This window comes from Alligator mississippiensis, chromosome 1 (genome assembly GCF_030867095.1).
Source record: "Alligator mississippiensis isolate rAllMis1 chromosome 1, rAllMis1, whole genome shotgun sequence".
Lineage (NCBI taxonomy): Eukaryota > Metazoa > Chordata > Crocodylia > Alligatoridae > Alligator > Alligator mississippiensis.
In genome coordinates this window covers 242,682,484-242,707,399 of record NC_081824.1, presented here as the reverse complement: position 1 = coordinate 242,707,399, position 24,916 = coordinate 242,682,484, and the positions used below count along the sequence as shown (strand labels likewise).

Sequence of the window (24,916 nt, the reverse complement as noted above, 5' to 3'; positions counted from 1 at the left end):
TCCTGGAGCCTGAGGTAAATCTGGCTTGCAGGGGCCCCTCTCACAGGGCTGGGGGGGGAGCCAGGAGCTATCCCCGTCTCTACCCGAGCAGGCAGTAGCAATGGAGGAGCCCCGGCTCCATGCTGCTTCTGCTGCAGCTGCCTGCTGTTGGGGGCAGGGAACTGCAGACTTGGGTCCCTGGCCCTGTAGGCCTGGCAGCTGGGGGCCCCCTCTGGCAGAGCTGGGGGGCAGGGGCTGTGGGTGGGAGGGCAAGAGGCATGAGTAGGGCGGGGAGCAGTGAGGGGCACCAGCAGGGCTGGCGGCTGCTGCAGGGGGCTTTTAATGTTAATAATGAATTTGGGGGGTTTCGTCAGAGAACTTGTGATTTTTTTTTTTAATCACAGAAAACCAGGATCCCTGGAGATCAGAGAGGGAGTGATTGCCTTGTGAGAAGTGGGCACTCACAGGTAATTGGATATTTTTTTTTGTCTTTGGATTTTTAGTGTGTGTTCATTCTGGTACACAATTGTTGTTTGGATTCTCCTACATATTTTCCATCATAGCATGTTCTCTGCACTCCTGGGAAAATCTAAAGCAACTTCCCCTAGCAGCTGGGGTCACCTGCTTAGTCAGGCTCCCCTGGGGCAGTACCTTGAAAGAAAAGGCCACAGGTCAAAGCAGTGGTCCCAGACTGTCTGGAATATAAGCCCCTTGGGAAGGTAGGTCCCTGCAGCTGATTTCCAATATTGCCCATTAAGCTACTATGTTTTGTAGTGGCCGCTGTGCCCTGCTGAGCCATGGGGCGGAGACTGGTACATTTTCCAGGAAACACTTGAAGCCTCATGATGGGGATGTCCATCCAGCATTCTGAACCTATCACTTAGCCCCCTTTTTCCATGTTCTCCTGGTGCCTGCTGTCCTGGCAGGGCCATAGCCAGCATGGGCAGATCTAAGGTTTTGAAGAGTGGGGTGCAGATGGTATGACACATCATCACATATAACACTACACGCTTTTTTCCTCCAGTTAAACAGAAACTAGAAGCTTTACTCTAATATTCTAGAGGGCTACCTCTATAATACTTAGCTTAAGATGAAAGCAAAAGCAAATATAAATTTATTGAAATATGCACCAATTCGCTAGATTATATATTGTTCATAAAAACATGACAAACTATGCAAAACTAGTCAAAAGACATTTTCATTAATCCTGTAGTCATTGTAGTAAATGTACATCTCTTTTATTCAGATTTGTAAAACAAAATCTAAGCTACCTGAGTGCCTTGACAGTGCTTCCAATACTTCACTGTCAGTCATTTCTACACTTGAGTTAATATTAACACACCTGAGTTACGGTTTTTAGCTACAGCTAAAAACGGTCTGCAGGGTTGTAAAATAGGATAGCTGGTTTCACGAGAGCTGGCTTTCCACATGCAGGGCAAGAAATGTCAGAGGGCTCCCTAAACTTGGGTCTTCCCTCAGTTTCTTTTGAGCTGACTTCCACTAGCTACATCTGAATTGTTTCAAGAATAATTAGACTTGTAAATCAGCATTTCCCATTATTTTTGTTGCTCACATCATGCTCCAGTGTGTCAGTGGAACTTCTACTTTTTTTTTTTTTGGTTAGATCTCTGTGCCTTTTAAGCTGACCACTGGGAGAATGAAACATGGTAAATGTTCCACCATAGACTGCTTTCTTGGGTGGACTGGGCCTTTGGACTATGTGGCCAGCCCACCTTAACAGCAGCTTTGCTGTCATTGGCTCTGTCTAGCATAATTCCTCCTTTTTAAGATTTTGGCACGTGGTAACTTCTGCCACTGGTAACTTTTGCATTGGCTTTTTGAGGCAACTTAGATTGAAGTGACTTAAGTTTTTCAGTGGGATGACTGCAAATAGTCAAGCCCTCATATACATAAAGTAGTGATGATAAGTTATATCATCACTGCTATAGGCCTATAGATCTTAACTTGGCCTATAGATCTTAACTTCTGTTGACAATTTTTAATGCCTCTCTCTCCCCCCAAATTTCACTGGAAGCCTTCCGAAAGCAGAGTTGACTTTGAACAGTCTGGTTTATTTCACTGTCTAAAGAGCTTACTTCAGTAGATGAATTGAGTGCTCACCAGTAGTAATGCTATATCACTCAGGGTTTGCAAGGAGCAGGCTAATATGTAACTTTCACCTTCTTGAGAATAATAGTAAGCTCAGAAGTCTAACAAGCCCCACAATGACTTGGAGATCTTCCTCTATGCGGCCAAAACCAGCACAATTGTCAGTGAACAAGTGCTCCTGAATCAGCATCCACACCTGAAGACAGGATGGTGATCCAGGCGGACCTTGACAAGCTTGGAAAATGGGCAGATGAAAACTTGATGGCCTTCAACTCCAAAAAATGCAAGGTACTCCACCTTGGGAAGAAAAACACACAGCATGCTTATAGGCTCTGCAGTGCTATGCTTACTAGCACCACGGCCGAAAGGGACTTGGGTGGTCACGACTGACCACAAGATGAATATGAGCCACCAATGTGATGTTGCAACCGGCAAAGCGAGCAAAACTCTGGCTCGCATCCATAGATGCTTCTCTAGCAAATCCTAGGATGTCATCCTCCCACTGTAGTCGGCCTTGGTGAGGCCGCAGCTGGAGTACTGCATCCAATTCTGGGCTCCACAATTTAAAAAGGATGTGGAGAAGCTTGAGAGAGTCCAGAGGAGAGCCCACACACATGATCAGAGGGCAGGAAAACAGGCCTTATGAATAGCGGCTGAGAGCCATGGGACTCTTCAGCCTGGAAAAGCGCAGGCTCAGGGGGGACCTGGTGGCCACCTATAAGTATATAAGGGGTGTACATCAGGATCTGGGGGAACATCTGTTCACCAGAGCACCCCATGGGATGACAAGGTCAAACGGTCACAAACTCCTGCAAGACTGTTTCAGGCTGGACATAAGGAAGAACTTCTTTACAGTTCGAGCCCCCAAGACCTGAAACCGGCTGCCGCCAGAGGTGGTGCAAGCACCTACTTTGGATTCCTTTAAGATTCAATTGGACGTTTATCTTGGTGGGATCCTTGGACCCTAGCTGGGGCAGGGGGCTGGACTTGATGATCTTCTGAGGTCCCCTTCAGCCCTAATGTCTATGAAATCTATGAAATCAGTTCAGAGGTTTCCAGTTTTGGCAGGGAGGTACAATTTACCATTCATTAAAAAAAATACATATACTTTATCCAGCTTCCTGAAGACCTAAATCAGCATAGGAACAAATGAGGGACTTAACAAAACAGGACCTAGAGCACAGCCTTGTACTCTGTTAGAGACAGGAAAAGAGTTGGAGGCCTCGCCATCTTCTGTCAGATTCCAACAAATCTACAAATTCTGCTGAATACCTTGGCCCACGAGGACATGAGCAAGGAAGGAAGCAGTGTCACAGAAACACATATACTTCCTCCTTTCCCAGCCCTTCAGGACATTTGTGGCAAACACTCCAATTTGAAAGAAAATAGTATAGTACATTAGCTAGTACTTGCACAGCACAAGCTGTGTGTGTTTGTTTATTTGTGACTGCAAAGGAAACCCCTACCCAGTGCATGCTGCCAAAAAAAGAAAACCTCCAATAACATTTCCCCTGAGGAGTTGCAAGCAAAGAGCTGAGAAGCCACTTAGGGCTCTAGAGCCATGATCTGAGTATTATACGAAGTAGAATAGCTTCAATAAGATGTTGAGAGCCCCCTGTGCCCCATTGATGACTAGTGTGCTGCCCTGGGGGGTCAGAGTCCTAGGCAAGAGGCACAGTGTTTCCCCATGGCAGCTTTTAACCTGCTATCATATCACTGCCTTCCTCTTCTTTACTCCAAATGTAGTTTACCTAGTTCTGCACCAGATGGTATTACAAACTCCAGCTGGATGCTAATGACTGGGCCATCTCACAGTGCCCCTTTGCCTAGTGGTGCAAGCAGTCTTTTGACAGACAGGAGATGCAGAGGCAAATCCCCTCCGGTAGAGGAGGGAGCTGAATCCAATCGCCAGCTCCTGGGCTACTGACACCATCATTGATTTTTCTAATTGAGCCCTTTCATTTCCTTTATGCCTCTTGCAATGACATGAAAATGAAGCACTTGGTTTCAGGTGTCCTGGAATGTTCCATTGGACACAGCTGACAGTGTTCAGTTTTCATTTTGGCAACCAAACCAAAATGTTTCAAATTTGGCTTAGTCTGTACTTTCACTTCCCCCCCACCCTTCCCTTGCCCCCTGTTTTTTTTCAGTTCAGCTGCCAAAGTGAATGCTCAGTTACTAGCACAGCCCTAATAAAAATGAGTGCTCTGCTTCAAGGGCTTACCACACTATTCAGGTTACCTTGGATGTTATTTTGTGTTACATGAAAGACATGTCTGTAGTTGTTGCAAATAACAGTATAGTCCACCATTTGAAAGCTGAATATAATAATGTGCAGCATGGTGAAGGTGGTTCAGGATTGGGACAAGCTTCCCACAAAAGTTGTAGAATCTCCATCCCTGGAGGTGTGTAAGAGCAGATGAGACAAACCCTGGACTGGTATGGTTTAGTCAGGGACAAACCTGCCTTGAGCACAAAGTGGGACTAGATGTGACCTGAGGGTGCTTTCAGCCCTACTGTTCTGTAATTCTGTGATATCTGAACAGAGCAGGGGTTACTTATAGCAAAATTCTAGGCCTGAAAAATGTGCCATGCTGCTCTTTTTAAATACTGGGACTTAAAACTGGAGGCTCCTGGTTAAAGCACCTTGCTCATCTTCTCAGGGTGAGGATGATCACCATATTTCGGGTCAGGAAGGAATTTTACCTCATGATCAGACTGGTATGGACTGTGGCGGTTTTTGCCTTCCTCTGTTGCAAGGAATCTGGGATCTCTTGAGGGTATGTTAGGCACGTTGTCATGAGATGATTAATTACCTTTGGACTAATTCTACTGCACATTAGCATGGCTGGCAAAATGCTAATGTGCAGTAGATTAGTCCAATGGGCATTAAGCATCACACAAAAAGCATTCAGTTACACTAATGCACAGTAGCGCTGATTACAGTGCATTGTTAGTACCTGTGATTACAGGTACTAAACTTTAATGGACTGTAATTACGGCGCATTAATGAATGTGTACATGCACCCAGTAACAATCTTGACCATATCAACCACTGTAGTCCCCCTGCTTTACCTGTGGCAGCTTAGAGTGTTATGTCTTGTGCTGTGTCAGGACTGATGGTAGTTTTACTAAGAGGTTAGATTATGGATTTGTATGGGATGGTTTGGATAGGCATGATCCTCAGATAGGGGGCTGGATTAGGTGACCTCTGGAGGTCCCTTCCAACCCAACTTCTGATTTCTGTGGATGTCACAAAGTAAGTTTCATGGTTGTATCTTAACTTCTCCCTAGATCAAACCTGCTAATTTTATAAGGAAGAGATTTTTTTTTTTTTACTACCCACCCTGAAAATGACACCTGGCCAATCCATATCATTAAAATGTGTAATAAATGCGATCAAATGAAACAGCTGGCAAAATGTTTCCCTTTATAAAGATGAGGTTCATTCCCCACTGAAGTTTTTGGGAGTTTTATCTTCAGCAGAGACAACTAAATCACTGTATTTACCTGACTATTGGCGATTAGCTGTTACCAGTATAAAGATGCACCAATTGCTCTGTAACCTCCTGCTCTGCTCAAATTATGTTACACACAGAGAAGAGCTGAAGCTTCATGGCACAGTTCCAACCCCAGATCTTCAGAGGCCTCAAATTTGTTTAGATCCAAGGTTTTGTTTGAACCTTGTCTGTGGGAACATTTGAGATTTTCTCATCCCTAAGAATCCAACCTCTCTCATCAGAGGATTTAGAGTTAAATTTTGCCATTGAAATAAATATTAAAGGAGCAAGCCCTTAAATGCCACCTAGTTCATCTTTAGCTATATAAAAACCACTGACCCTTGAAAACCACTGAAACTCTTGTTCTCCACTCTTCACATGCTGTCTAAAAGGAAATAGTCCAGTGATCTGGATGGGAGTTAAATATGCCTTGATCTGAGCTGAACTCTGTTAAATTTCAGCCAGTCTCTGCCAAGTTGTCCAAATGGAGAAGGGAACCCTCCTTCAGAGTATAGTTAGTGTTTGTGGTATTCCTTGAAAATGCATTTTGATCAGGGTGACCAGGATCTGGAATGGGCTTCCAAAGGAGGTGGTGCTTTTCCCTACCTTGGAGGTCTTTAAAAGGAGACTGAACAAGCACCTGGCTGGGGTCATCTGACCCCAGCACTCTTTCCTGCCCAGGGCAGCGGGTCAGATTCGATGATCTGCTGGAGGTCCCTTCCGACCCTAAAAATCTATGAAATCTGTGTGTGACACTTAAGCCAAAAAATAGTCCTTAGTACCTACGTATCTGAAACCAGGCCCAATGGATGTGGGGAGAAAGGTAAAGTTTTTCTGGATTTGCTGTATAGTGAATAAACTTGGCTGTGAATTTATATGGCCAGCTGATCAGTAAGAAGGGGCAGTCTGTTTTGGGAGTGGAGCTGCCATTTAATAGCTAGGAAGGGGTATATACAGATATTAACTAAAACATTATTGAAATGTTTCATTAATGATCAAAGCATTGAAAGTTGGACATGGCAAAGCTAGAACTAAATAACAGTGTACGGAAGGTTGGGAGATTAATGTTTAAAGGACAAACTTAGTTCTGCCCCACCCCCTACCATGGCTGCTCTCTTCCTGTGCAGTATGTTGCCACTGCACTGGGCCTCAGCCTCTTTCTTCATGGTCATGAATGGCGCATGCCCCCAGCGGTTGGGGGGGCATGGCTGCGCTGGTGGTGGCAGGAGCCAGGCGGTGGTAAGCTGGGAGCTCCTGCAGACTCCATTGGCAGTGTCGGTAGCCGGTGAGGGGTAGCAAACGCCGACCAGGGGTTGTCGACCACCCGTAGGCACTACTGGCAGCGGCAATTGTGGACCACCCGCACGTGCCACCGGTGGTGGGGTGGCAAGTGGCAACCGCCTACAGGCGCCACCACCAGTGTCAGTGGCGGTTTTTTGCACCCCGTATGCATTGCCCATGTTCATAGTCATAAATGTCATAGAGAAGTAGGGCTGGAAAGGACCACCAGAGGTCATCTAATCCAACCCCCTGCCTGAGGCAGGATCATCCCCATCCAAACCATCCCTACAACCAAAATCTAAACTCTATGCAAGTCTACCATCAAACCTCACACAACATAGACCTAACACCCTCACCTGCCACAGGTAAAGCAGGGAAATCACAACAGCTGATGTCCTGCTTCTATAAAATGTTTTCAGTATATGCTCAGGAGATCCTGGGGTGAGGGCCATGCCCCCAAACTACAAAGGAAGGCAAAAAAAGCCCCACAGCCCATACCAATCTGACCATGGGGTACAATTCCTTCCTGACCCCAAACATGGCAGTCTAATCCTGAGCAGAGGGGTAAGACCCTCTAGCCAGGAATCTCCAGCTTTGCTCCTAGCAGAAGCATTGGCACACCTCAGTTGAAGTTCTCAGCCTTAGCTGTAGCCAGCACCCAATGCTTCTGGGGAGACTTAAAGACACCTTTACACATGTAGCAGAAAAAAGGTGGGGAGGGTGTTGTGGGGCAGGCAGGAACAACCAACAAAGCCCAAATCATAGGAAATACCCATAGTAGAAAATAGGCTATGCTTAGATCATCCCCAACCAGTGGCTGTCCAACCCCTTGAACACCTCTAGTGGTGGAGAGTCCACAACTTCCCTAGTTGTCTATTCCACTGCCTGACTATTCTCACAGTGAAGAAGTTTTTCCGGATATCAAATCTAAATTTACTTAGCTGCAACCGCAACCCACGTTCTCCAGGTATTTGAAGGCTGTTATCATGTTCTCTCTTAAGTGCCTTTTCCACAAGCTGAACACAACTAGCTCCTTTAGCTCCTTCAGTTTGTGACCAAAAAATAAAGCCAGATGGCCATAGCTCTGGTGACCTGGATTTCCCTCAGTGTGGTTTGTACCAGAGCCACCCATGCAACCATGCTGGAAATATAAGTGGTATCCCCACTCCCAAACCATTCCGCAGTTCTGGTGCTGGACCTTGCCCACTTTTCAAAGTAGAGGCAATGGATGAATTCCTCTGGTAAGAGACCAGGAACAAGCCTGGAAGAAAAAGAGGTCTCCTTGGTGAGTGAGCCGGGGAAGGTGGTGAGTCACAACAGAGCCCCAGGAAGGAGAAGCAGCTTGTTTTATACCCACAGTCAATGACCAAGAGATGAGCTTGGACAACTTGCTGTTCCTCCTGGGCTGGTGTGCAACCCTGGCTCACACCCACCACCTGTGGCACTAGTGCAAACTGCCCCTCACTTATCACAGCCAGCTCAGGCTGGTTATTGTCAAGCAGCTGATCAATCCCCATGCAGGCTAGTCATGGCTCTACTCCACAGCTCCTCAGGGAGATCCTAAAAACCCCTGTCCCCTGCCTTGCGTCCTTCAGTCCTGACCAGTTCCATTTGTGCATGCCTGTTCCCTCCCACTGAGATATCCATCCTCCACACACAAGGCCTTGAGGACCAGGCAGGGCTTGCCTCTCTGCTCAAGAGTGCAGAGATGAGCTGCAGTGGTGACAGCAGGGATTTGGGCATTGCTGCTTCCCATCAGGTTTTTCTTTATCCCTCTACAGTGCTGCCATGCCCAGGGGCCAGCTCACGTGCCTGAGCACAAGCTGGAGGTCTGCTGCAAATCAGGTGATTTTACAACCGTGTCACCCAAGGGTTTTTCATTCACTGCCTGTGGCTAGGCAGGGAGCAGGGGCAGGGGATGTCTTGGTTCCAGTGTCTTCATACCCCACCAGCTGCTGCATCAGGGAGCAGTGGGACTCATGGCCCCTTTGCTAAGGGTGAGAGAGAGAGAGGGCTTTTTTGGGAGAGGGCACTACCTCAGGGGCAGTGGAGCAGGCAGGTGCCAGGGGCTCTGCTGTGCATGGTGGGCAATGCAGTGGGACTGCTGTGGCACTTGGTAAAGAAACTAGGGAGCTTCAAGTGTCTGCAGTGATTTACTTTTGTGTATTAACCTTGTCCATGCACGGAAGAATGCTGCATAAATCCACTTCCCTGTCAGCTGGCTCATGCAGGCAGCTCTACTGCCCAGCTATAGGAACAGAGCCAGCAAAAAAGCTGGGTGTGTTCACAGGGACCAGTTCCTGTTGCAGTGTGCTCCCAGAAGCCCTGGCAGGTAGCAAGCAAGGGACTGGCAGGAGGCAGCAGGCAAAGGGAAGAAGGGATTTGGTTTGGCATGTGTCAGATGCAAGGCAGAAATCCAGGCAGTGGGAACCAGCACCTTTCTCTACTAGGATGAGGGAGAGCTGTCCCTTGACCATCTGGCTATAGTAGACCTCTCCATGGGGTGGAGACATCCCCCATCATCCGAAAGCCAGGGAGATGAGATAAGGTGCAGCTTCATAAACTGCAGCCTTTACTCTGCCCACAAGAGAGCTGGGAGCCTCCACCACACAGTCTAGCCTCTCTAGCACATTTGCCATCAGCTAATGGTGACTGGCTGGAGCCTGGGTGATTGCTACAGCCAGCAGCAAGTGCATCTCAGTAATTGCTCAGGCACAGGCCTGGAGGGGCTCCTGCTGGGCTGTGTGAACAGCAGCATGGCTTTGTGACTGTGCTAGGCACCTGGAAAAGAAGAATTTGGTAAGAAGCAAGGCAAACTGTGATTGTACCACAGGAGAGAACCGAGGACAGGAGGGAGAAGCCTGGAGAGGCCATGGCCTTCTCATGCCAGGATGCAGAACCAAAAATTACACTTAAGCATTTTGTGCTAATTTGGTTCAGGGCCTGCTTTAAGAGCTGGACCAAGACCTTGATGGGGTGCCTGGCCCAACAAGTCATACAAAACAGTTGTGCGAAACCAAGGCTTTAAGAGCAGGTTATTTTGGATCCCTCCATCTTGGAGATTCATTAATCCATTGACCTCACATGTGCTCTGCAAACTCTAGGCTAAACTCTTAATCCATCTGCCTGTTTCCAAGCCAACTGGCATGTAAGACTTCATGAAAGATGTAAGAGTCAGATTCAGACAAGCAATCTGAATGATCCAGTGTTCACAGCACCTCAATCTTTCCCTCTACACAGCACATCTCCCCTGTGCCTCCATCACACCCAAACGCTTCTCACTCTTATGGACACAGCGCCTCCCAACTCATCAGCAAAAAAGGGAGTCCCAAGCACGTAGGTGGCAGCTACACAGACACACCAGGAAGCTGCAGGGCGAGTGCTTTCTTTTATTGGAAACAAGAAGATGCTTATGAAAAAAAGACTATGACCCACTGAGTTCCACTGGGTCTCCGAGCACCTTGCAAATGGGAAGTAAGACGCTAAAATCTCCACCCCAGCTTTCTCCCCCACCAATTCTTTCCAAACTCCAACTCTGACTGGACAGCATGGCTGCACAGGGCAACAAGGGCAGACTGAGGCCCCAGGGATGCTCCCATCAGACCAGTAGCGTGCCATAAAGCCACACTGGCCACAGCAGCTCAGCAGATCTGCTCCAAACAGAGGAACGAAAGCAAAGGAGAAAGCAGGGAGGGACCTCACCATCTTGCACAGCCTGGTCCTCACAGCTCTACTGGCCCTGGTATCTGCCTTGCTTCTGCTCTGGCCCCAAAGTCCCGTTTTACTCTGTGCCACCAGAAAAGTGACCTGTCCCCAGCCCTGTGCTAGGATGTCCCTAGAATGTGGGTGGTTGGTTTGTCTGTGCAAGGGAGGGAGGGGTTACTCACAGACTTCCTTCACCAGAGGGTACAGGACTCAGCTACACCCTCATGCTTTGTGCTGGACCCTAATAATCGCACACAGAAGTGCTGCTCTGTGCCCAGTCTGCAGCCCCTGCTGCAGGTCACGTGTTCTCCTGGGCCAGCACCTTGGGACAGCGAGTCTGGCTCTGGGACTTCAACAGAGGCAGAACTGGCTGGGGCTGGGGCATGGAGTTGTGCTGGGGCTCGGTGCTGAGTCCTGCTGGTTGGTGTTGCAACTGCCTCCTGTACTGCACAAACATGCAGACTTTAAGTACAATGGCCAGTATGTTCTTGCCCATGAAGATACCAGAAACCCGGGCATCTCTGAAGAAGACCATGTTACTTCCCCTGATGAAAATGGTGGCAATGTTGATGGTGAGCATGCTCAGCATGGGGTACAGCATCATCCTGTGTGGCACGATGCTGATCCCTTGCATGCTGATCTCACACAAGGACACACACGGGAGAATCAGGAGCAAAATATAGCAGTAGAAGAACATCAGGCCCTCAGCCCAAAGTGGCAGCCCTTTCTTCTGGGGCTCCCACAGGTTGGCCTGGATATCCAGCACATCCAGCATGTCGACAATGACCCAGAAGAGGCGGTTGCGGAGATCCTCCTTCTTTTTGAACGTCCTGACATACTCCATGTGCTCTGTGGCCACCAGCAGCATGTAGAGGGCTGGGATGCAGATGGACAACAATAGGGTCAGGGCCTTACGGGCCATGAGGTCCATGCTCTTGCGGTCAGCCTTGTAGTTTTGATAGACGAAGTAGACCTTGATCTCCAACACAAAAATGTACAAAAACCATAGGATCATGGCGTAGCCTCGCTTGGCTGTCTTCACCTCTGCTCCAACCCAGACAGCCACGTACCGGAGCACCAGCAGGAAGCAGACATCACCCACAGACACCATGATGCAGATTCCCAGCTTCCTGGAGCCCTGGTTCTGTTCTACCAGGTAGGCATCCATCAGCACCATGCTGCTCATGATGAGTACAGTGGAAAGGCAGACATGGGGCTTGTTGATAGGGGGTGGGGGAACCATTCTGTACGGAAGGACACAAAGTTCTGTCAGAGACAGAGGCATAACTGGTAAGGTTTGCACCTGAGAAGCTGTGGGGGAGGGAAGGAGATGTTGGTGTGGCCAGTTACATAGCAGCTGCCAGCTCCCTGTTGCAGCCACCATCAATGCTCATCCCCCTCCCCTCAGCAACAAAAGCAATATTTGCATCAGGGTCTGTGCTAACCCCCCTGGCTGTACCAACATCTTTGCCCGTGGCAGCAGTGTCTCCTGTGCAGTGAGAGGCTGACAGTGGGATTGGGGCTGATGAGGGGTCTAAGGACACGAGCCCCTCCACTTGTACTTGTGTGAGATCCACCCCTGCCCCCCCAGACTTGCACCCAGTCCCCTGATATGCCCACCCTTTTGCCCATGCTGCCCACTCCTAGCACACCCAAGCCAGCCTCCCATTGCACCCCACCAGACCTGGGCCAGACCTTCTGCCTCCCTAGTGTGTTGATGCCACGCCGCCTTCTGCCTTCAGTGGGCTGGTGCTGGGCCTCCTGCTGTGTCCAAGGAGGAGAGAGCAGAGCCAGTGACAAGCCAATTCCTGAAGAGAAAGAGTGAAGACGTCAGGGCTTCTGAATGGTGCTGGACAGCTGAGAACTGTTCTGAGTACAAGTAGGACTGCTAGGAGCAAAGGGGCTGGCCTTGTGCCTCAGGCCCTGAACTGCAATTCAGAGACCCCTGTTACACTCCTAGCTGTGCCACAGATGAACACTCCACTTGATACCAGCTGCCAGCAGGGGCCTCACTGTGCTCCCATCTCCTTTGTGGTGCTGTGGCAGACATCTCTGGAGAGCAGTGATACGCAGCTCCAAGGTCTGACAGGAGACATTTTAAAGAGGCCTCAGTGCCCAAAGTGCTGAGCCCTCCCATCTGAGAGTTGGCCCCTGTGAAGTATCTTGAGCTGCCCCCCCTGAGATTGCTAACCCATCAGGAGGTGTTGGCCGTCTTCACATATATACAGAGGCTTGGGCACCAGGGTGGCAAGGCCATGGGGTTATCTACACGCTGATGCCCCTTCCTGCCCATCTGGGGTTTTGAACATAGAGGGAGGAACCACCCTGCTGGGAGTCTCCTACTGTGAGAAGGGGTGCCCCTTTGGGTTCCTGCACTGAGAAGAGGTTCTCTCAGCTGGAGGGTGGGGAAAAGCATCAAGCCAACATGTGGTAAATTCCAGCCAGGGCTGGCAGCTTCCCAGGACTCAGATGAAGGCACTGAGGTTCCATTAGGCAGCAAAGCCATTAGTAAGACCTAACCTAGACCTACAGCTGGCCCCTCCCTGCAGCCCTGCCAGATTGATTTAGGGACTGCCAGAGCTAAAAGCAGGAACTCCCAGAAGGGTCTGGGTTCTGGAGCTGATACTGACTGGGCACTGGCACCAAGGTGGCTTGTAACATGCGCTTGCTCAGGTGCTGTACTTACACATTTTGGGACAGCTGAGCCAAAGCCCTTTCCAAGCTCCTGGTTCTGGCCCTGTTGAGGATGGAGGTTCCCAGCACTTCAGCCTCAATCAACTTAATCCTACTGACTAAAACATAGTGACTAGGGCTGGGCTTCCTCTACCAATAAGTTCCCTTACCAACAAGCTGCAGAGACCAGCTGGAAATAAGAGACAAACACTCAGACTGGTGCTTCCTAATCCTCATGTCAGGATTCAGGGGAACTTCTTGCTCTACCTGTAGAACAAGCTCCTTCCACCAAACTCCTAATAACACCCACCTGCAGACTCTGCCTGCCCTTGCCAGGCCCAGATTCTAGTACCACTCTGTACCCACATCCCAATGGACTCTCCCCTCTGAACAATGTCCTCCCACAACAGAAGTCCAGTCTGTCACATTAGGCTTAAGCTTGCCCTCAAACCAAAGGCATTGCTGTTGCTGAACCCTGAGAAGAGCTGAACCTGACCTAAGGGATGTCATGCAGAGACTGAAGGGCTGAATACAGAAAGAATCCTATTTTCACTTCCAAAGGAGTCAATCAGCTCTGAGCCAGGGAATTGATAAGCCTGGGCTCCAGGAAATAATGTATAAAGTAACCTCCCAGAGCAGAACAGCCTTTCATATGTGCTGTGTGTGCACATCTGACTTGGTTGGCTCTGGTCCCCAGGCACTCCCCAACTTTAGAACCCCAGCCCACCTGCAAAGGGACATGCACAGAAAATGGCAGAGAACTGCTGAGCTCTAAGAAAAAGGCCTTTAAGCAGAGGAGGGTGAATGCTAAGGCTGTCGTGGGGGAGTGAAGAGCTGAATAAAACACAGTGCTCAAAAACAAGCTTGGTAAAAAATACAGCCTATGCAACTTCCAGAGGGAGTCATGCCAGAGCAGAGCTGGCTACTCCAAAGGTAAGCAGCAAAATAAGCATCTGGGATACATAACAGCCAAGGAAAAACACAAGGCCGACCAGCAGCAACTGTCTGTAAATTTACAGACAGTCAGTAAAAGTTCTAGCTAAAACTTCCTGTCTGTAAATAAATTTGAGCCCTCTGTAAAAACAATCAAGCTTCAGCATCTTGTGCCACCCCACGGAGCTTCACTTGGACACAGACACAGCACACCAGTACCACCTGGTGTCCAAGCAGGAGTGCAGCACCCTGCAGGAATTCTCAGGGCTTCGTGGATGCCTTCCTCTAGCCACGTGCAGCTGCTTCCCACCCTGTAATATTGCTGGTCACACAAAGGTTGCTTTGGGGGTGGAAGGTAAAGTCATAGAATCATAGAAAGTGAGGGTTGGAAGGGACCTGAGGAGGTCATCTAACCCAACTCAAAGCAGGGCCAGCCCCAACTAAACCCAGCCAAAGCTTTGTCTAGCCGGGTTTTGAAAACGTCCGAGGATGGAGCTTCCACCACCAATCTGGGTAACCTGTTCCAGTGTTTTACTACCCTCCTAGTGAGAAAATTCTTCCTCATATCCAACCTAAACTTCCCTTCCTGCAACTTGAGACCGATGCTCCTTGTTCTGTCATCTGCCACCAATGAGAACAGTCTAGACCAGGGGTGGGCAAAATGCAGCCCGCCAGGCCATTCTATCTGGCCCACGGGGCCCCTAAAAAATTTAGAAAATTAATATTTATCTGCCCCTGGCTGCTTGTCATGCGGCCCTTGATGGCTTGCCAAAACTCAGTAAGCGGCCCTCCGCCCAAAGTAATTGCCCACCTCTGGTCTAGACCCATCCTTTCAAACCCCGCTTCTGATAGCTGAAGGCTGCTATTAAGTCCCCGCAGTCTCCTCCTCTCTAGACCCAGCTCCCTCTGTCTTTCCTCATAAGTCATGTTCATCAGCCCCCTCACCATTTTTGTTGCCCTCCGCTAGACTCCAATTTGTCCACATCCTTTCTGTAGTGGGGGAGGAGGGGGCCAAAACTGAATACAGTACTCCAGATGTGGCCTCACCAGTACTGAACAGAGGGAAATAATTTCCCTTGACCTACTGGCAACACACCTACCAATTTAGCCCAGTATGCCATTAGCCTTCTTGACAACAAGGGCACACTGCTGACTTATATTCACCCCTAGGTCCTGAGCTGCTGTCCAGCCTGTCAGCCCCCAGCCTGTGCTGGTGTATGGGATTGTTCTGTCCTAAGTGTAGGACTTTGCACTTGTTCTTCTTGAACCTCATGCCATACTTGCTAGTCTTCCTGCACATCAGGATGGTTTGTTCCTGCACTTTCAGTAAGGCTTCTTGAAAGTACAGCCAACTCTCCTGGACTTCTCTCCCCCTCAGTCTGGCTTCCCAGGAGATCCTGACCACGAGTTCCCTGAGGGAGTCAAAGTCTGCTTTTCTGAAGTCCAGGGTCCTTGCTCTACTGCTCTCTATCCTTCCTTTCCTCAGGATCCTGAGCTCAACCATCTCATGGTCACTGCTGCTCAAGTTGCCATCCACTACTACATTCCCCACCAATTCTTCCTTGTTTGTGAGCAGCAGGTCAAGAAGGGCATGGCCCCTGGTTGGCCACTCCTGCACTGGCATCAGCAAGTTGTCCCCAATACTCTCCAAAAGCTTCCTGGATCATCTGTCCACTGCTGTATTTCCCTCTCAGCAGATGTCAGGGTGATTGCAGATCAGGGGTGTTAAATCCCTGTTGCGGTTACACAAGGCTGCCAATCCAGGAACATTTTCTTTTAATTGATACATTTTTACTGTGAGTAAAAACATTTGTCAGTACAAAGTTTGCAGCTTGTTAGTAAAAAACATTTCTTGGGTTGGCAACCCTAAGTCTCCATTTTGGTGCGAAACAAAGGGCTAACTGCTTTCCTTTATGCTGTTACATGGAGCAGAAGGGGCTGGAACAGCAACTGCAGGAGCTAGCACACCCCAAGCAAATTGAGTCAGGGATGTGAGAGAGGTCCTGTAAGATCAAAGGGGCCATGGGAAGGGGAGGAATATGTCAGCTGGGAGAAGGAACAAAGAGCAGAGAAGATGCATGGATCCATTCAGCCTGCGTACACTTGGCAGGCAGGGGATACAGCAGGAGCAGGTGGAAGAGACTAGAGGTGGCTAGAGGTCTAGCCCCAACTTAAAGGCAAACAATGAAGCTATTAATTCTCTCCCCAAAAGCAAGGGGTTTACAGTGCAATAAGCACAGTGAGTTTGCTTTCCAGCCAAAAGCAGTTTTTGCAAGGAGGCCACCAGCTGAATACAACACTACGCACCTGATTTTGACCTCACTCATTGTCATCACACAGTAAGGACTGCCTGCACCTTGTCTCCATGAAGATTTTACAGAGGGGCATGAGCACTCATCTCGCTGTAAGACTCATTTTTGACAGTGAAAATATAGCCTGAAAGAAGCAGGACAGGTGCCCCTCCTGACCCACCTACACAGCCTGGGCTTTGAAGGATAGCGACCTACAGAAAACAGGATTAGAGAGGGGCTGCAGTAACACCTGCTGAGACACAGGAATGCACAGCCCCAGGCTCAGACATGGAAACCAGTCACTGCAAAGTTAAAGTGATGCTTCACACCAGGCAAAATACAGTTTTAACTGCACATTGCAAGGCCCCCAGCACCTGCTGCAGTATGTTTTACTAAGTGGAGAATACCTTCTGGGTGCAGGAAGCTGCCTGCTAGTCACACTAAGGACACCCCCACAGATGGAACCAAGGTGCAGCTGTCTGCCCTGTGCTGGGGTGATCACTTCAGCCAGCAATGAGTGCTCTGGCACATACCAGGCAGGACTTCCACCAAGCTTCAAACAGCAGCACAGCTTTGGGGCTTTTTCTTCCATTCCTTCCCTCTCTTTTGGAGCCTGTAGGTGCTGGGAATTAGACTTCAGCAGGGGCACAACAGTGACCTTAGTTCTACATGAAGCCAGCTCTTGTCAAACTTTTTCACAGATTTTAATGGGAGAAGGAGCTTTTAATGGGTTACACAAGACTCAAATTGGCCCACAAGAAGTTAATGAAAAGGTGTGAGCCCAGTAAGCCTGACCTTGGCACACCTGTGAAAGATGTCAAACCAGGAGGGAAGGGCTTACAATGGGAGGACAAAATCTGAGAGGCTCTGACTCTCTCTTTACTAGAGACCGGCTGGGGCCAGGGCTCCAGAAACTGCTCTGTGGGATATGGCTCCTAGTATGGCCTAGATTTATTTGGGGGTTGATCTCTTTTGGACCACTGATAACCCTGGAGGGAGAGGACTTGCCTGGATTTGGCTGGAAACAGGTTCCCATAACCTGGCGTGTAGGACAGGCTGCCTGAATGCTGCAAGCCAAGGGCTGGGTGAATGCTGCATCCTGCTATGGCCGTAAAGGTGCCCTGGGACAGAAACCCCTGTGACAGGGATCACCCAGGATGACTTCCTGTGTAACACAGACCCCTGAATTCCACCTGGTCACCCCTGCACTGATCCCAATAATCTGTGTCTGGTTGAATCACATCTTTCAGAAAGACATTCAGCTTTGATTTGAAGTCATCTAGAGATAGAAATGCCATCGCTTTCCTCTGGCCATTGGAACAATTTTCACTCTCACAATCAAAAATGTGTGCCTTTGTCAGACAAATCTGAATTTGTCTGACAAACTTCCATCTTATCTCCTGACTTCCTGTGTTAGGCATTTCCTCCTTGAGAAAGCACTTGATCACTAATCAAGCCACTTCTCAATCTTTAAAGTTTCTTCTTTTTAAACAAAGAAGAAAGTTGATTTTCCACCTTATCCCAGACACTCTGCATCCTGGGATGCCATTGAGACCCAGGTCATCTGCTCAGATTTGCATACCAAATGCTCTAGCCCTGTGCCCACCTGCCCCCCCCCAATGGCAAACTAGTCTTCCAGGTGGCCAGACTTTAACATGGATTTTGGAAAGGAAACAAAAACCTGTTTTGAACAGAAGCACTGTTAAACCCTTGGCTGTGATGTATCTTTTTTGGCCCAGTTTCCTGTGCCCCTACTGACCACGGTAAGGATGTTCACCTGTCTTTCCTTGATTTGTTCTTAGGTCTCAAGTGTCTCAGTACAACACCCTAGATTTAACACAAATGACCTGGAAGCAGTGAAGTCAAGTTATTTGAAAAAATGTCTCCTAATTTCGCTTTGTTTTGTGACATCCAAGTGCTTTGGTTGGATAAATTTGTCCTGTATTCAGAGTTTTCCACTCTGTGTAAGAACCTGGCAAAACACCTAAAAAGCCAAAATGCAAACTAGCACTCAGGGTGATCTGATCAGTGTCCTGAGCCTTAGCTTGGCACCCTGGACTTTTGGTGGTATGGAAGTACCACCTACCAGGTCTGTATTCCTCCTGTCCCTTTCATCTAGCTTGAACAAAACACTGGTGCAGCTGCTGCTACTGCTTGCTGCCTAGGGAAAAAATGAGGATCAAAGGCAGGATTCTAGGCATTGCTCTGCAAAGAAGCCAGACTGAAGTCCATGACAAACTGAAAGAGGAGCACAGTTACCATCCATGTCATTTTGACAGGCGCTATCTGGAGCAGTGTGAAACTCGGGATGCTACAGGCACAGCACACTGGATCATACTGCTGCCTGTCAAAGGTCACTGCAGGTCAATGCCAGTTAAACTGTGTGGACCACCACAGCAAAGAAGAAAACAGAATGTAATCTTGCATCACAACAGGCTTTAACTGTATGTGCCCAGAGGAGCAGAGGTAAGGTCCACAGATTACCTTACAACTTGCTCTTCCTAAATGTGTGGGCTCTTTCCAACCTTAATCTTGTTCTTTTATCACTATTCTTTCATTTCTCAAATTAGCACTTGTTGGGAGTTGTGATGCCTCAGCCTATTGCTAATATGCTATAGAGCTTGCCAACTTCACGTCACGTGCGCTGATACACTACAGCCCCAGAGGGATTAAAAATGTTTCCATCTAGTGGACCTTTCTTGGCCTCTCTCTGGGATGAGGCTGTAGGAGCTGGGGCTGGGACCACACACAGACACAACACCTTGACTGCTATTTAGTTCAGAGTAGAGTAACTAAGACTTACATGGGACACAGAGGCCTGCTCTCCCTACAGGACCCCTTCCCCATAGATCAGGGGTGTCAAACTTAAAACCCACGTCTAATGCCCACAGGCCAGATCAGTCCCACAGAGGTGGGTCATCCAGTCTGCAAGGCTTTTCACTGGATGGACAACTTACTTCCAGACCCAGCCTGTGGGGCTTGTTGCTGTGGCTATCAGAGCAGCTGTGCTGCTGTTGCCAGACTGCCCATGCCCTTAGTGGATGAATGTTGCTGCCTGCCCCACTCTTTAACCACCACTGAATTGCCAGTTTTCCATACCCATTAGAGGCAGTAATCAGCTGCTGTGTTAAACACTCCCCCACCACCACCACATCCAGCACAGAGGCTCCAGCATCCCAGATTCAGAGGTGGGTCATCTGACCAGTAAGAGGCTCTGTGGGCCAGATGACCCACCACCCAGCTATGACCCACCCCCTAGCTGCTGGCAGGGAATATGGTCTGCCAGCTAATTTGATTTTGACACCCCTGCCACAGGGCATGCTAGTAAGCTCATCTGTATAGGAACCTCACCCCACTGGTGCCTGGAGAACAAGGGGAATTTGTCCCCAGGGTGCTAAGCCTGCAGCTTCCACCTACCCGGAAGCCACAGAAACTTCATTTAAAAAAGAAAAAAAAACAAAACTAGTTTGTCTTCATAGCCCTCTAACAAACTACATAAAATGGCCCAATCCTGGCCATAAGCTCATGAAAATGAAGAACAACATGGGTGCAAAGGACAAGGGGCCTGTTCTAGGCAGGCCCAAGCCAAGGCACCCAGAGATAAAGGGACCAGACCAGGGGCCAAAGGGACAGAGGGCTCAGGTGGCCTTTTCCAGACAAATGTGTACATGCTCACTGCCTTGCTGTCACCTGTACATTCTCTTGGCATTTCTAAGGGGAAATATACCAAGGAGAGGAATAATTCTACCACAGAAAGGAAGGAGAAAAATGAATTCCTTTTAAATGGTATTAGAATCTCCCTTCAGGAAGGAAGAAGACAACCTTAGTAAATGAGAAATTTCTAGAATAGTGGTTTTCACCCTGTGGCCCACTGATCCCTCAGGGTCCACAAAAGACAACTATGATCAATCTTTAAAAGTATGTGAATACCCACACAATTCAAAGGGGTCCGCACCTCCATGTGGAATTTCCAAGGGGGTCTGCTCCACTTGAAATTTTTTAGGGGCCCGCAAATGTAAAAAGGATTGAAAACCACTACTCTAGAGAGAGCAGGGAAAGGACAAGCTACCCAGAATGAACATCTCAGAATCAGCCTGTCTGGGGAACCTGCGTACTTGTGTAACAAAGGAAGCTGCTTTAACTGCTTCACTTACTGAATCATCAGACATGTAGGCCAGCCCTGAAACAGGGAAGGACATCAAGTGGAGTACTGATTTTTCAGAGAAGGAGAAGGGATCCTAGACTTACAATTCCAATAGCTCTAACTTCTATTCCACGGTAATAAACCGTAAGAGAAGAAAATCATACAATGCTTAGGCAGTACAGTGGCTACTCTCAGGGAGGGGCCAGGGGAAAGTTTTGAAGCATAAATCTTGATTCTTTGTTTTGACAGATGTACCTAAGAGGTAGGGAAGAAGAAACTGGCAGATGTGGTATATCTGAAGTCCACAAAAATCTTCACTATCCTATTCCCCATCAAAATTAAGTCACTGGGGGAGCTGGTGAGACAATGAACAGTGAAGTGACAGTGGTTTGTAAATTAGTCTATACTCTTTATCTCTCATATGTCAAATGAAAACAGCACCATCACTCAAGTTTCCCCAAAGCAAAACCAAAACTGGCTCCTGGAAGACAAGCTGGCCAAGACAGCTAGGAGGCTGGCTAGATAAGGAAAGTTCTTCCAAGACCTTGTTTTTAGGGGTGCACCAATAAAGATTTTTTTGGCTGATACTGATGGCTGATTATTAACCAGCCATATTGGCCGATACCAATCCGATTCCCAACACACAGCCTGGCAGCTTGGAGAGCAGCCAGTAAGTCGGGGGGGGGGGAGAGAGGCAAAGGGGTATAGGGGGAGGCAGATCAAGGCCCCCATGGTGTGAGAGGGAGTGGGGCAGGGGCTGCCCACCCAGGGTGGGGCATGGGATGGAGCAGCAGGCGGCTCATCTGGGGGATGCCGGGTTGGGGTGGCTTCCACTGCTGCATGCACCCCTGGGGGAGACATGGGGGCATGTGCCCCTCAGACCTGTGTGCAGGGCGAGGGCAGACTGCCCCTGCAGGCTGGGGTCAGGGATTGTGCTGTCCTCTTCCCAGCAGAGGGGCTGGACTGGGCTAGGGCTGCGCTCAGGACAGGTGGCAGCTGCACTGGGGGAGGGGCTACAGTGAATTTTGGGGGGCTATAGCCCACCCCACAGGCCCCCCCAGCAGCACTGCCACCCGCCTTGAGTGCAGCCCTAACCCAGCTCCTCCGCCAAGAAGGGGCCAGCACAGGCCCTGGCCCCAGTCTGCAGCCACCCTCGCCCTGAGCACACAGCCCAAGGACACATGCCCCCATGCCTCCCCTGGGGGTACACGCAGTGGCAGGAGCCACTCCCTTACCCCCCCTGGACGAACCACCTGCAGCTCCATTCAGCGCCCCACTCTGGCTGTGCAGTGCTTGCCCCTGCCCCACTCCCTCCCTCACTGTGGGCGCCTTTATCTGCCCCCCCACACCCCTTCACTCCCCCGCCCCCCCCCCCCACAGACTTTCCGGCCAGACACTGCTCTCCAAGCTGCCAGGCTGCATTCTTGGCTGCATGCGTGCTGCAGATGAGTGCATGCACATGGCATTTATCAGTGACATTATTGGCCAAAAAAAGCCAATTGCTGATAACATCAATTTTCCTTTTATCAGTGCTGATACATTATGGACCTATATATATATATATATATATATATATATATATATATATTGGTGCACCTCTACTTGTTTTAGCTTTAATATCCCCACATCACAAGCGATATCTGCCCATAAACTATAAAGTCAGCACACAGCTTTGAGGTCTTACTGCTGTTACATGCCCAAATATCCAAGCCAGCCTCCCAACATCCAATGTCCAAGCACTCATGATGCCACACAGCAGATCTAGGAACAAAGTCTTTACCTGGATCAGAACACAGCAGCCAGGCTGCTTAACAACATCAATTATCCTCAGCCCACCATTGCAGGGTTCACTCTCTTAACTGAGCCCCCTCATCCCCTCCCAAACAAAGAGGCCTGGTTGAGGTGTCTGACTTGATTCTCAAATCCCTTGCCAGGACTGTCTCTGGCTCTCTTAGAGATACCTCTCCTTCTATGACCATGGCCTCCTACAGTTCTGGACCATAAAACTAGCAGCCAGGAGGATTTGTGTGCTTGGAGACAGCAATGTCAGAGAAGGGGGACTCATATGGAACTCACTCCTGCAAGAGAAGAGGCTCTAGGTTTTGACACATTCAGAATTAAATGCAACACTGTTATTTTAGCTCCCTGCCAGTAATCTCTTAGGAAGGACACACAAGCATATAGCCTTTTGAAGCATCTACTAATCAATTTTAGGGTAATCCCTCGGGTAGAGGAAAGTGAGACTGATATATTGCTACTTCCTTTCATTTACTTGGGAGGCACTGAGCCACGCCAGGAATAGGGCAGATTTTATCAAAAGCATTTGATCTTGCCTCTCATGAACTCCCAACTGCAAATTCACTTCAAATCAGCTGTGACAGGAACACTGTTATATGAATAGAGAACCAGTTAAGAGCCCAAGAGAAAGGGGCAATGCATGGACTATGGGGAGTCCTCTGCCAGGGACATCTTTTCTTGCTCCAGATGTATTTAACATTTTCATTTGTGATCTAGAAGAAAGTGGTGGCCTGCAATTTAAATGCATTTGCAGGTGATGCTAAAGGGGGAGCTGGGAGGACGGAACAATGATACCAAAGGATTCAGTAAGATTAAAAACACAGAAGTGGTCAGAATTGGATGAATGTAGCTGTTCTCCTCAGACATGTCAATCTAAGGCTCCTCTCCCTTCCCCCAACTCAATGTGGGGGATGAACCTAGAAACTGAAACACAGAGTATGCCTGAGCCTTTGCCTAGGGAGGCCTTCCCTTTTATTCATAGCCCTGATACACCTCCACTGGCAGTAGCAACACCACTCAGTACAGGTCTGCTTTGAGCAGCACAAAACAACACGTAGTCAAAGTGCCAGCACCGCTTGCCACAGCACTGCCACAAATGAGCCAAACCAGTGGCATCACTGCTAAGAAACTGTAGGGGTGCGACTGCTCAGATACCATCCTGAAGTGCGTCGGGGGGCATCATTCTAGGGCACAGCTACAGAAACATGCCCCAGCAGGCAAGGAGTCACCCTACAGGTAGCCAGGCCAGGAGCGGCTGCTCCTTTCTAGACCCCACTTTACCAGAAACGCATTCAAGAGAAGAGTGATGGAATAAGCAGGGACTAAAGGATGAGAAGTCGCCCGGTCCAGCCTGACTAAGCAGTGGCTGGGGGGAGACACAAGGCTAACTGCGGAAGGAGACAGGAAGCTTACTACAAGGAGCTGTGAGCGAGTAACTCGGAGTGGGGGGACAAACAAGGCCCTTGGGCTGGAGCTCCTGGTGGCCAGCTCGGTCCCAGGGAATGGTCTCCTCAGGGCACGAAGCCCCACGCTTGGTCCATTCCCAGGAGACCGGTTCTAGGGCCTCATTCTGCCCTGCCCCTTCCCAGGGCCAACGTACCAATGGGGTCCAGTGCTCATGGCCACCCGCCAAGCCGACAGCCGCGGGCGCCGACTTCGCCTCCCAGCCTGCAGCACCTCAGTGCCCCCAGCTCCCCCGCCGCGGGACCGCTGCGTTCCCCGAGGCTTTCGGCCTCCCAGACCGAGGCCTGCCCAACTGGGCAAGCCTTCGCGCGCCCTCCCCGGCAGGCACGGCCGCCTCCGCCTTAGACAGCAGTCACTCACCGTGTCCGGCGGGGCCGGGAGCGTGGGGCCCAGGCGTGCCCCGGCGCGGCTCCTCCGGCATGTGCCCGGCGGGCGGCGCCACAGTCCCGCACTCCGCCTGGAGCTGGGCCCCGCCGCACCGGCCCGGCTCCCCGGCGGCGGAAGGCGAAGGTGAGCGGGGGCCACGCTACGGCGCCCGGGGAGGGGGCCGCGCCGCGCTGCAGTGTGGCAGGCGGCGGGGCTGGGCGCTGCTGGGGACCGCGGGGCAGCAGCAGGGCTGGCCACTCCCGCGGGGGAGGTGCCCGCCTCAGTCTCAGCCTCCGCACGGCCCGGCTCGGCCCGCGCCTCCTCGCTCGTCTCCGACCCGACCCGGTCCGGTGCCGGGAGCTGGGCCGAGCGCTGCGTTTCCAGCTCAACCCGCCCCTCCCCTGCTGTCCAGATGAGGTGGAAGGCGGTTTTTTATTCCGGATGCCTTTTGCAAAGCGAATCTTTACCTAGTGAAAGGTTGTTAGTAGTGGCTGAGACGTGCCACGGAGCTGGCAGAAAGGTGTAGTTGGTAGTAACAGTACAGGGTAGCATCATGAGCTGGGACCCAGGAATAAGGAACCAACTTCAATCCCATGCCCCTTCCTCCCCCGATAGTCTCTAGCACCAGGAGGCCTCGGAGGCAGATGCAAGAGCCTCACAGTAAACCCCCATTA

At 49.8% G+C, this 24,916-nt stretch overlaps 1 protein-coding gene across 3 annotated transcripts; it reads right to left on the bottom strand.

The window, feature by feature from the left end:
* Nucleotides 1-1,070: 1,070 nt before the first annotated feature.
* LOC102563513 (transmembrane protein 121) lies at nucleotides 1,071-24,895 on the bottom strand. 3 transcript variants are annotated; one of them, XM_019476128.2, is made up of 3 exons: nucleotides 24,710-24,895; nucleotides 12,259-12,382; nucleotides 1,071-11,818 (listed from the first exon to the last, which is right to left on the bottom strand). In XM_019476128.2, the coding sequence occupies exons 1-3, from the start codon at nucleotides 24,795-24,797 to the stop codon at nucleotides 10,873-10,875; spliced, it is 1,158 nt and encodes a 385-aa protein (XP_019331673.1). In that variant the 5' UTR covers nucleotides 24,798-24,895; the 3' UTR covers nucleotides 1,071-10,872. The 3 variants fall into 3 exon arrangements, with proteins under 3 accessions (XP_019331673.1, XP_006268835.2, XP_019331675.1); XM_006268773.4 differs by having other exon boundaries at nucleotides 24,237-24,792; XM_019476130.2 differs by lacking the exon at nucleotides 24,710-24,895 and having other exon boundaries at nucleotides 12,270-12,360.
* Nucleotides 24,896-24,916: the final 21 nt, after the last annotated feature.

Coding starts and splice junctions, on each gene's coding strand:
- LOC102563513 (XM_019476128.2), bottom strand. CDS start 24,797: ATGATGCTACCCTGTACTGTTACTACCAACTACACCTTTCTGCCAGCT. Junction 12,383..24,709: donor TACTAACAACCTTTCACTAG/GTAAAGATTCGC, acceptor CTTTCTCTTCAG/GAATTGGCTTGTCACTGGCT. Junction 11,819..12,258: donor AGGCAGAAGGTCTGGCCCAG/GTCTGGTGGGGT, acceptor CCTTCCGTACAG/AATGGTTCCCCCACCCCCTA.